General features: G+C 41.1%; 1 protein-coding gene across 1 annotated transcript in view; it reads right to left on the bottom strand.

The window, feature by feature from the left end:
• LOC145412363 (uncharacterized) overlaps positions 1 to 13631 on the bottom strand; it is a 138988-nt gene that overhangs the window by 25906 nt on the left and 99451 nt on the right. Inside the window, exons 8-9 of the mRNA XM_080282252.1 lie at positions 1092 to 1392; positions 772 to 992 (exon numbers count right to left, since the gene is read on the bottom strand). Coding sequence (XP_080138378.1) covers positions 772 to 992; positions 1092 to 1392 — 522 coding nt within the window. The remainder of the gene's footprint in view (positions 1 to 771; positions 993 to 1091; positions 1393 to 13631) is intronic.

Genomic DNA, 13631 nt, shown 5'->3' with positions numbered 1-13631 from the left:
ACTGAGGTGGTTTGGTCATATGGAGAGGATGGAGAATGAGAGACTAACGAGGAGAGTGTGAGTGACGTGGAGGGGGGAAGAGGGAGGGGAAGGCCAAGGATGAGATGGAGGGATGGATTGGAGAAGTATATGAGAGAGAGGAGTGTGAGCTGGGAGCAGGGCAATGAAATGGCGGGAGACAGGGCAACATGGAGGCAATTTGTTACTTATTTGTGGCCAGTGGCCACCCTTTACGAGATTAAGGCGTCTTGCAATAGATAGGTAAACAGAATAGTAATAAATAAAAGTATGCTAATTTATTTAAATATCTCAATATTTTACAGTAATTCCCACAATTATATGCAAGTGGTTTGCGCTAGCACTTAGCAACACTGCTCAAGCTAAGTATTGGATTGCACACTTGCGCAAATTACAAATAATAGAAAATAACAATTATAAATAAAAGTAAGTATGCTATTTTATTTAAATATATTAATATTTTACAGTAATTCCCACAAGTATATGCAAATGGTTTGCGCTTGCAATTTGCAACATTGCGCAAGCTAAACATTTGTCAGATTGTGCACTTGCGTTTGCGCAAGGTAGTGAACTGTGGATTGCACATTGCGCTTGTGCAAGGTCCTTCTTCGTTTGTGCTGCCCACCACTGACTATATGGCCTGAGGGTAACAAATCTCCCTGTAGCTAAAATGCTAGACGACGTGGGCACCAGTTACAACAACTAATATCCTATAGTCACAATTATTTAAAAGGAAGCAAAAGTGGCACTAACCAAGAATGACGTTGTCATCGTTGTTCCTTTGGGTGTGACAACAACGACTGGGTGATGGAAGATGTCTTTAAGCATCTGTATGGGCAGAGGGATATGTCTGACGGCCAGGAGGGACATGAGATTGCCCACGTAACTCTGTGTCATTACTAACACCATCATCATCCACACTCCCAGCAACAACCGCTCCCCCCACCGCCACCCTGAGACACTTACGCCCAGATCTGCTTCAGCAAGGAGTATAATGATATTAGTTACATGCCTTAATTCTGTGGCAAACTTTTCATATTTATATAATACAAACTTAAAGAAGGAAACTTTACCTTCCTGCAGAAGAACACGAACACAGCTTTGGTAGATGGACGAGAACTTGGTCCGTGTCAGCGTTTTGTCAGAGAACCAGTAAGATAATACAGCCATTGCAGCGAGCACGGCCAGAAGTGCCATAAACAGGGAAAACCACACTTCAGGTTTCAAAGGCAGTGCGAAGCCCCAGGGATCAACTTCTGGATTTCCGCGACGAACAATGATTCGGTTGTGCCACATGGCTAGAGGGAAGGTGTAGTCTATCACTTTTGATCTTGCGTAGGTGATTTGTATAAGGCTTAGGCTGAAATTCACTTCCTGAAATGATTAGTTTTCATAGGTGTAGAGGCAGCCAGGTAGAATAATGATAATGCTATATTTTATGTTTTTTTTTTTTTTTTTTAAGGTCACTTAGTTTCAGGATAAAATATGCCATCATCAGACTCTTGGACATCAAAATATCCATAATTACTAAATGTTCAAACCAGTATCAAACTATCACCAGAATAAACAAAATATCACAAAAAAATATAACATAACTAGCACATGCTGTACTTAACCACGGTAAGGCAAGAGCAAAGATTGAATTCTGCTGTCTAAAATATGACCAAGCGAATTTTGAGGTTCCTAATTGAAGTCTCCATTAATCTAGCTTAACAGTTAGGACACTTGAATGACTGCATGCTAAGGCATCCAGTTATACTTTACATGCATCATTACCATTATATAAACCCTATACAGTAATCATCAGTTTTCGATCTACACCATGCCTACGGAAAACCTTAATCTTTATCCAAGTTTTCGAAATCTATAAATTTCATAATTATTTTACAATGCTCCTCATATATTTTCCCCGCACTCTGTCCTGGTGCGGCAACGTAATCCACACATTCGCTAACTCCTGTCAAAGCCTGCTTGTTCATCACTCGTCAGGCATTCTGATAAATTCGTTATCGTCTTTATCATTTTTCTTTCATATAACTTTTCTACAACACTCAGCTGACCTATCCTACAGAAATGTTTGCACTCACTTCGTTTACCTTTATATATGTAACCTTCTTCAACTTCACTGGGAAAGCTGCACTTACGTTGGTTCGGGCATAATTCTGGCAGATCTTTCATTAACCTCTCTCTGCTACATTATTATTATTATTATTATTATTAGATCAGACAATGAAGGTACTAGAGAGAGTTCTAGAAGGTATGATTACAGAAAGAGTGAAAGAAAGAGTGAATATTGATGAGATGCAGTTTGGGTTTATGCCAGGCAGGGGGACCACTGATGCCATATTCATTGTTCGACAGCTTCAGAAAAAGTATATTGGAAAGAAAACGGGTCTGTATTTTGTTTTTGTTGGTTGGAAAAGGCCTTTGACAGAGTCCCTAGAGAGGTGGTGAAACGGACAATGAGAAAGCTTGGGTTGGAGGAGTGGCTGGTTAGGGTGGTTATGGCCATGTATGTGGGTGCTCGCACACAGGTAAGAGTAAATGGAGATTTGAGTGATGAGTTTTCCTTGAATGTTGGTGTGCATCAAGGGTCAGTTTTGAGTCCTTTGTCGTTTATCATGGTACACTCTCCCAAAAAATTATAGGCCCAATTACAGCACGTATCATTCTGAAGCATGGACGATGCATTGTAATGACATTTGGTAGCATTTTATGACATTTGGTAGCAGCGAACGTATACGAACCTCGTCTACGAATCAACATTAAATTCCTACAAAATATCAAGATTGAAAACAACCAACAACATCAGCTCCTGACAGTATTCTCTCCATCCAGCCCCCTCCGTCTCCCAGATCATTACGCTGATGCAGAGGTCAAGAGATCACTCGACGCCTTGCAAGTAGCTTAACGACAAACCAGCAAATCTACGGACATCGTCTCCGAATTAAAAGCAAATTTCTACAAAAGCAACCGAGACTACAAGATTAGCTTCAGTTCTACATTGAATCCTACAAAATACAGCCTACAGTGCAAATAGTCTACAAGTCTACGACGAATCAGCGAACTACAGCCATCTACAATCAACTACAATTAACAACTCTACGTCGTCTGTATAATCTTCTACACGCACCTACAAGAAGCGGCAGTCTTCATTCTACAACGAGTAAATCACTAGAGAAAAGGACCGAGAAAACATCGACATAGAAAAACGGAACAAACAAACGAAGAGTGAGACACGACTCATAACTCATCTTACTCACTCATCTTCACTCAAGTTACTCATCGCTACTCATTCACTCACCACAGCTACCAGTGTGGGAAGCCGACGTCACCATGTGCTGAGACGACAGCGCGCCAATCAACCCGCGAAGGACAACGCTATCACCACGTGCAACACCACTCACACCATTTCCACCACGGTAAAAATTAGTGAGTTACATAGTTACTTCATTTATACAATACACAGTGATAGACAATAAGCTTCTGCACAAACATAAAACGTACTGTATAGTTACAGCTTAAATACATATACCTACTTCAATTATCTTCATAATTCAATCATTAAATACTTGCGCCAACAATAAATATTATACACTGTATATATTCATTCATTTATTATAACATTTATTTAATACCAACGAGTGTTACCATTTATACCTACATAAAATACGTGTTTCATACATACAGCTATACATTATTATATCTACAAAGTAATAAAGAAAATATACCATCACAGTTACTCAGTGAGCGATTAAAAGAACTGTATTAAACATTTATTAATTAAAGCTACCTAGTGGAAACAGATAAATTAACTTACGAAAAAAAAAAAAAAATGGCCAACACAAATGCCGTTAGCAAGAGTGAACATCTTCAACACAATCGTGAAGACAATGATTTCCACACAGTCCTGACACACATATTACTCACGATAGGTACAGGTGAACAACAAATCAGTGTGTATAGTTAATACTGTATATAGTGTATATATATATATTTTTTTTTTTATATAAAATAACAAAATATGGGACTATATAATATCGTTTTCAATAATATCTGTGCAATATAAACTAAACTTAAAAAAAAAAAGTATCCCAAGGAAATTAACCAGTAATTATGCAACCATGAACAAAATGGAAAAAGTGTACACAAGCAAAGAGAAACAAATTATAAAAAAAAAAAAAGTAAGAAGGAAAAAAGAGAAATAGAGTAAGATCACATAACAAACAAATGAAAATAAGTGTAAGTGTTACTACATATGCCAAAATACCACATAAACTACAAACAAAAAAAGCAAATTGTGTCTCCACAAACAAGTGGCATGACACATCATCACTATCATCGACCGCAGCATATGTTAGGACTGCAGTTATTACAATTTTGTTACTCCATATTACAATAATGTAACTACAAACGATATGTAACAATTATGTAACGACAAACGATTGCATTATGTTACACTAACTACAATTATGTACCTACAAACGATATGTAACAATTATGTAACGACAAACGATTGCATTATGTTACACTTTGCCAATTATGTAACAGTTGCATTAACAAGATGTAACTTTTATGTAACCTTAACTACAATTATGGAACTACAAACAATATGTACCAATTTATGTGACAGTTGCATTAACAAGATGTAACTTTTATGTAACTTTAACTACAATTATGTAACTACAACAATATGTAACAATTATGTAACGACAAACGATTGCATTATGTTACACTTTGCCAATTAACAGTTGCATTAACAAGATGTAACTTTTATGTAACTTTAACTACAATTATAAGGCCAAGACACTTATGTAATAGTTGCATTAACGAATGTAACTACAATTGTAAGGCCAACAGAATTATGCATTAACACAATATTTTGTAACAATTCATAAAATGTTACAATTATGTAGTACCACAATGTTAGTACAATATTATAAGTCATACAATTATAGCACAATTCTGTATTACCAGTATCATCATACAAGTTAGGTGAAATATTAGACATTACTAAAGTGATAACTCTTATGTAATGTATAACCTAGCAGTATTACCATTGCACAATTATATGCGTAATATTACTGAATAATCACTATTTACTATGAATAATATATGTATACAATATTCATACAATTATGTTACTTTTACAATATTATGTATTTCACTTAATTAACTTATAAGTTCATTATAATGTATATATAATATGTATTAATATGTTATGACTATTAAATGTCGATGGTACGCCATTTTCGCGCGACCGAGCAGTGTGGTAAAGACTACATATTATATAGATAGATAGATAGATAGAGAGACAGATAGAAGCAGGGAGTCAGATGATGAGAAGGTGTTGTGTCTGCGAGAATCGAGCAGTGCTAAACATGCTTACACACTCTTAACACTGAGGAAAGCTGACGACAGCGGCCAGTAAGGAGATGATGCAGTTAGCTGTCAGCAGTCCTCTCGTGAACAAAGATCTAGTCCACCCACGAGGAACACACGTGACACCCCTGCTACACCAGAATTTAGGAAAGAGAGCTCAGACGGAGATTAGCCACCGAACAGGCTAGACAGAAGGAGACAAGCGACCCTAGAGAGAGGTCGAGACGGAGATTAGCCTTAGAACAGAGAGAGAGAGAGATAGCGAGACAGGAAGGTAGCTACCCGGGACTTATACTCGTTCCGTGTTTAATATTTCCAAGACAAATAAAAATAATCCCATACTATTCTTTACCTCTCCTGTCACTACATGACATTTGGTGGGGAAGCTACTACAAGATATAAAAGCTGCTCGACCACAAGTCTAAAATATACTTCTCTACAAGTAACTACAAAGTCTTTATGACAGTAATACATGGCACATCTTGTAATTACATCATCATCATCATCATCATCCGGACCTCCTTTCCCTCCCAAGGGCATGGTGAGGAGTAGCAATGTCCAGACAGCACAAACTTGCCCAATCCAAGTAGGCCACACTTCCATTCACTCATCATTCAAGCCCCCGCCTCCTGGCAATACCGGATACGCCAACAAAAATTCACCACATTCTGCAGCTTCACACAATCGTATCCGATTGAGTCAATCCGGACCCTGCCGTGCTCACAAGGGGTGTCAAATTCCCTGATCATGCATTTCTCCTTACAACATTCATCCAGCGAGCACGATCTCTTGTCAGTTCCCTAGCCTCACCGACTTCCAAACCTCTCTTCCTCAAACACTCATCCACCATATCTCTCCACCTTCTCCTTGGCCTACCTCGCCTCCTCGCTCCTTCAAATTCGCTCAGGTACACCTTTTTCACCTCTCTATTGTTATCCATTCTTTCCACATGACCATACCATCTCAGGATACTCTCTTCGATTCTGGTATCCACCGACTTCCTCACTACATACCTTTCACGAATCACATTATTTCGTATCCTATCCACCATCTGTACTCCACATACATTCCTCAACAGTCCCATCTCCACTGCTCTTACTCTTGACTTTTCATTCTCATGCCACACCATAGTCTCACACCCATATATTAGAGTTGGCACTAACACTCCCTCATATAAGCCTCGTGCAGCTGCGACACTCAAGCCTCTGTTTCTTATCAAAGCCTTCATTGCACGAGCTTCTTTTCTTCCTTGTGTCACTCTACTTTCCACTTCCTTTGCACATTTTCCTCTCGTTTCTGTCACTGTACCCATGTATTGGAACTCTCTCATCAATTCCAGTCTCTCTACATTCACTGTGACATCACACTGGGAGTACCCTTCCCTCTCAGTAACCATCAATTCATTTTTTTCTACATTTACACTCAAGGCACGGCGCTCACAGACATCAGCAAAACTCTGCACTAGCCTACCAAGTTCCTGTCCGGTACTTGCAAGCAGTACTGCATCATCAGCATACAACAAATTTGAGATATTCCATCCATCACCATTCATTACCAACGCCATCCCTCTCTCCATTACTCGTGTTTTCACTTCTCTCATCACCCCATCCATATATACATTGAACAACCATGGGGACATCACACAACCTTGTCGCACGCCCACACCGATCGTGAACCATTCACTTAAATGCCCATTAACCCTTACACATGCTTCGCTACCACCATAAAAACTCTTGACAGCACCTAGCAGCTTACCATCTACACCATACATGCGCAAAACTTTCCACAATCCCTCTCCGTCTATTTTGTCGTATGCTTTTTCCAGATCCATGAATGCCATAAACACCTTATGGTCCCTCTCACAAGCCTTCTTTGCTATCTGTCTCACTGCAAATACTTGATCCACACATTCTCTGCCACTCCTAAAGCCACCCTGTTCATCACTCACTAGGACTTCTGATATCTCTCTTACTTTCTCTATAATAATTCTTCCATATACCTTCCCTACCACAGTCAATAAACTTATGCCACGAAAATTCTTGCACTCACTTCGCTCACCTTTATTTTTGTACAGGGGTACAATAACAGCCTTTTTTCCACTCTGCAGGAACAGTTTAACTCATCCATGCCTTCTTATATATCTCCAATACACTTAAGAATCTCTGCATACACCTCACAAACTCCAGCTGCTTTCCCATTTTTTAGCCGTTTCATAGCGCTCTTCACCTGTGAATGTGTCACGTCTCCTGGCACTGCATTCCTTTTCTGCACACCCCTGAAACCAGTCATGTTTACAGCCACACTGCTATCTCTATTCCCATTCATCAGGCTTTCAAAATATTCTTTCCCTCTGGTCCTTACGTCATCTCCATGGGTTAGTAACCTACCACCTGCACCCTTCACACTATCACATTTCTTTCCACTTTCACTTCTACATTTCCGCACCTCTTTCCAGAATAACTTCCTATTTTCAGAGTAGTTCGTGTTAATTTTTCTTCTCAAATCATCATTTACCTCCTTCTTTTTCCTCTTCACTAGTCTATTTACGTGCTTCTTGCTCTCGATAGACTCAGTTCTTATTTCAACTGAACCCCTATCCTGTAACCACTTTATCCACTTCTTCCTCTTTTCCTCCACCGCTCTCTTAACCTCCTCATCCAACCATGCCGTACCCTTCTTTTTTGTTGATACTCTTGCCACACCACACACCTCTTTAGCATTCCTAACTAAGGAATCCCTATATGCATTCCACAGGCTGTCCAGATCCAATTCATTCCAGTTCAATGAATCTAACTCGTCCTCTACTTTGGTCCTGTAATCATCTGCCACTTCTTTGATCCTCAGCTTCTCAACTTTCAGTCTTTCACCCTAACTGCTCTTCTCTCTCTCTTGATCCACCTCACTCCTCTCAGATTGATCTTGCATACCACAATCATATGATCTGACAGACCTCCACATCGTCCGCTTACCGCCCTCGTGTCAGCAACCATTCCCATCACCGACCTCTCTACGAGCACGTAATCAATCAGGCTTCTTTCAAAATGATCCCCGTTTCCTCTATACCATGTATATTTATGTGCATCTTTGTGTTTGAAATACGAATTACAAATGCACAAACTCCTCTCCTGACACATATCCTTTAGTCGATTCCCATTATCATTTTCTCCTAGTACTCCATAACAACCCATTCTGTCATCCTCTGGACCAGTGCCTACTCTTCCGTTCATATCCCCCATCACAATCACTTTATAGCTCCTGGGCATTTCTCCCACTAATTCACCCAACTCATCCCAAAACCTGTCTTTCTCTCTCTCACTCCTGTCCTCACACGGTGCATACGCCACAATCACTGCCACTTTCACCTTCTCAGACTTGAACTTGACATACATACACCTCAAGCTGACACATTTGTAGTCTCTCATTCCACTATGCCACACCTCATTCATCAACAAAGCAACTCCTTCCTTGCATCTTCCTCTCCCATTCATTCCCGATCTTACACATTTCACACCCTCCCACTCCTCCTCTTCGCACCCTTTCATCTTCGTTTCATACAGTGCCATCACAGCATATCTCGCACTCTTGAACACATTCACCACTTCCACCCTCTTGCTCTCCTCATTCACAGCTCCCACATTTCACATTCCTGTAATTACAAGTGCAGATATTACGTTTGGCAATTGCTAAAACTCAAAATTGGAAAAAGATTCAAATACTGGGTGGTATATATTTTGAGGTACCGGATTTATAGACTCGTGTGTATGCGGAAGTTGCTCATTTTCACAACCATCGTACCCTAAGGGGCTGATACTTTTTTGGGAGGGTGTACTTGAAGCCCTCTCACGTGACTTAGAAATGGACTCCCGTGGGAGATGTTGTATGCTGATGTTTTGATGTTGATTGCAAAGAATGAAAGGGAGGCAGAGGAAAGAGTTAGGAAGTGGAGAGATGGTATGGGGCACAAGGGCTTAAGGGTAAATGCAGATAAAACAAAAGTGATGATATATAGGGTTGGTGGCAGTACAGTCAAAGAAGAGGGAGAGTGGCCATGTGCAATTTACCACAAGGGCGTGGGAAGTAATTCCATCTTGTGCAGTGTTTGTGATAAATGCGTGCACAAGAAATGTAATGGTATTAGAGGTAGACTGCAAGATAATGCTGATTTTATGTGTGCGGTGTGTTGGCGAGAGCAGGTAGAGAGTGTCAGGCGTGAAAGGATTGAACTTGCTGGTGAGTCTCTTGAGTGTGTGTAAGAGTTTTTTTTATTTGGGAGACATGTTATGTGCTGGAGGAGGGGCTGGAGCTACTGTGTGGCTAGGCTGAGAAGTGATTGGAAGAAGTTCAGGGAGCTGTTGCCTCTCCTGACATTGAGAGGACTCTTCCTACATGCTAAGAGGTCTTTGTATGCAACATGTGTTAGGAGTGTGATGCTGTATGGTAGTGAGACCTGGGTAGTAAAGGAAGAGGATATTCGCAGGCTCAAATGTTCAGAAATGACAATGATTAGGTGGATGTGCAGTGCATCCCTGCGTGCAAGGCCTGGGGGTGCTGGGTTTACGATGGAAGAGTTGAGAGGTAGGATGGGACTGGAGTGTATTGGTGATGTGATGAGAGAGGTAGATTGAGATGGTTTGGACATGTGGAGAGGATGGAGGATGATAACTGGGTGCAGAAGGTGAGAAGTGTTAATACTGGGGGTGGGGTTGCGAGAGGTAGACCGAGAAAGACGTGCAATGAGGTCATTAAGTGTGACCTCAGAGTTAAGGGCCTGAACAGGGAGACTGCCATTGATCAAACAACATGGACAGCCGCCATTAGGTAACCAAGGCCGATGCATGCAAGCATGTTGGAGCCTTCAAAAACGAAACGAAACGATTATTTTATCCATCTATATACCTAGTCTGCTTCCCCCAAAGAATGGGAGACATCCGAGACAGGACAAAACACTCTCAATTTACTCACCCATACACACACATTTATTTGTATCTTAGCCCTTAGGGGAGAAGGGACAGATCCTCACTACACGAGGGTCAACTGTACAGTGCAATCAGTGACATCCGCAGCAGGGCCCAACAAAAGAGCTGGTTTACCCCTGCCACCTCATAATGGACCCATCCCCGTACCCACACCTGACCTGATCAGCTGGTCAGACCAAAATGCAGGAGAATATCCTCTAAGGGCCGCATCACCATTTATCCATTCACAATTTCTCTCCAGTCATTCCTATTACGTGCAGCCACTCTTCCTTGCTCTACAAACATCCCTCTTGCATTTAATGCGCTCTTCACATTGTCTATCCATCCAATTCGTGGTCTTTCTCACAGCCTTACACTTCTCACATCCAGTCCAGTTATCCTTTTCACTAGTTGCTCTTCATCCATTCTCTCCATATGCCCAAACCATCGGAACGCTTTCTGCTCAGCTCGATCAGCCATCTCCCGCATAACTCCAGTTCTTTGCACTTCATCATTTCTCACTTGATCCATACGCGTCACTCCACATATACTCTTCAGACACCTCATCTCCATTACATTCAAACTTTTCCTCTCTGCTACATGCATATTGCATATTTCAGCTCCATATGATGCAGTCAGTACCATTGCACTCTCAAACAGCCTTCTCTTTACATCCATTCTAAGCGAACAGTTAAACACCTTTTTCATTCCTCCCAGCACCTTTCCTACTTCATTCATTCCCAACTTCACTTCTACATCTATTCTTCCATCCACAGCAACATGTGACCCTAAATACTTAAACACTCTATCTCCTCAAGCACCTCACCATTTAAAACTACATTCATCCTCCTACCATCTACTGACCTCGTAAACCTCATCACTTTACTCTTATTCTCATTTACTCTTAATTTCCTCCTTTCACACACCTTTCCAGACTCCTCTACCAACTGTCTCAATCTCTCCTCTGAATCAGTCACCAGTGCAGTATCATCCACAAACAGCAAGTACTTCAAATTACACTCTCTACCATCAGCATTCACCAGACTCAGATCTTCACCTAACACTCTCGGATTCACCTCCCTTACAACACCATTCATATAAATATTAAACAACCAAGGCGGCATCACACATCCCTGCCGTAGCCCTATTCTCACAAGAAACCAATCATTCATTCATTCATTATTATTATTATTATTATTATTATTATTATCATCATCATCATCATCATCATCTCTGCATGTACCTTATCCTCTGCTGACTTCCCATTCTTCAGTCCCCACTGCATTCTTCACTGTTGCCAATGACACATTCTCTAGTGCCACATTCCTTTTCTGTATGTCCTAAAAACCAGTAATCTTTAGACGACCACCACTCATCTCTCACCTTTACCATTATCATTCTTTCAAAATTCTTCCCAGTGCTTCTTACTTCTCTCCCATTTGTAGGTGTTCTTAGCTTAGAAATCCTTACACTTGTATTTCCCATTTTGTCTGTCTCACCTCTTTTTTGCATCTCGTTCAAAACATTATACATTAACATTTATTCCTCAATCACTGTTAACTTCTTTTTTCTCTCTCTATTAGTTTCTTCACGTGTTTCTCTAAGTATACTCCTTCCATTCTGCTAAAGAAGTATTTTCCTTTATCCACTTCATCCTCTTTGTTGTTTTTCATTCATTTTTTTTAAACTCATCTCACCAAGCTGTAATTGCCTTTTTAACTTCACCCCCTTGTAATATAATGCACAAATTTAGCATTCCTAATCGACCGCTTATTGCAAGCATTCCAAAAATTCTCCAGTCCATTTCCAAATGACGGCCATGGTTATCATCAAACAGGAGATCGAGGTAACTCGGATGATGGCTGTAGCATTTCCCACCACCGTTTGAATTCCTACACATTTTCAGTGGTGCCCTGTGAGACACCTTGGCTTCTACGAGTCGTGTGGGTGCCCAGGCATAGATCCCACTTGCCACACTAGTGCAAACAACAGTACGTTCAGGATACACATCATCCAGTTTTCCTACCCATCGAGAGTGGCCACCCAACTTCTGCCATTTCCACCCCTGACAAGCCTCCCATGCATCCAGAGAAAAGATTGAGTGATAGTGTTATCGGCAGGGCATTAGAGAAGATGGTGTCATAATCATATGGCAAGACTACCTCTGAGAGTGTAGCTACCATGTGGATCCCATTCCACCCTGCAGTGCCTCCTCCTATAGCTTCATGCCGCCACTATAAAGTGAGTCTGACAACCCTACACTGGTGGCTGATATTCCCACAGTGCCTAATAACATCCTCTTCCCTTCTGACATCGAACTCGGACACGGAGGTTCAGGCAAGAAGTCATGTGTGGTAGAAATGTTACATTTCAGTCGTCCAACTACCTATGCATCAGCAAAGAAATTTCTTGCCACCACTGCCCACATCGTCCCAACCTGGAACTTCTAGGGCAATGTCCCCATTGTGCGGTCCTTCATCTGAGTTCATACAACCAGAGGTGACCACATGAGCAGCTGCAGGACTTAGCATTGAATCCCAGCATTCTCCAGGCATCATTGCGTGATGAATCAGCACCCCCTGATTCATCACATTCTCTCTCCCTCTACTGCGCATTTGGGCGGGCATGCTAGCCAGTCAAGAAGCTGCATATGGGGACCTTAGAGAACTTTGTGTGGGAGGAGGGGGTAGTGTTTGAGTCCATGGTGGCTATCTTTGATGATTTACAGGCAGGGTTAAGGCAGATTTCCCAGGGACTTCGCACAACATGGATTTTTTCAAAAAAAAAAAAAAAATCAGTGTCCCTGATGTCATACCCGGAGTATGAGATCAACTTTCACCAGTAAATATTCCTACACTGACTTGACTTCCCATTACGTGATAAATCGGAAGATGAGGGATGTACCCTGTGGATGTGTGTGAACTGTGGCAAGCTCAGGCAATGTTGATGGCACATATAAAAAAGTGCTCTAATTTTGTTATCCAGGTAAGTATTAATGATATGCACTGTCAGTCCTATCAAAACTTCGTAAATTATTATCTGGAACGTTGCAGAAGCATACAACAAGCCAAATGGTAGGTGTTTATATTCCCAGTGGTCATCTGGTGAGGCAAATACGGTCAGCAGTCGTGTATGGATCATATTGTAGATAATCTCACAGCCACACCTGTATTAGGGAGGTTCATGGCATGGGACAGGTACATTGTCATCCTACAGTTCCTACACATTTCCTCCAGCCTGGGACTTGCACCCAAAGACAGGCTTTGGAAAATTCAC

Source organism: Coenobita brevimanus, chromosome 93, assembly GCF_032717465.1.
Source record: "Coenobita brevimanus isolate Jiangsu-jjx chromosome 93, ASM3271746v2, whole genome shotgun sequence".
Classification (NCBI taxonomy): domain Eukaryota; kingdom Metazoa; phylum Arthropoda; class Malacostraca; order Decapoda; family Coenobitidae; genus Coenobita; species Coenobita brevimanus.
Note: the sequence above shows the minus strand (reverse complement) of the source record. Positions and strands in the feature narration are given on the sequence as shown.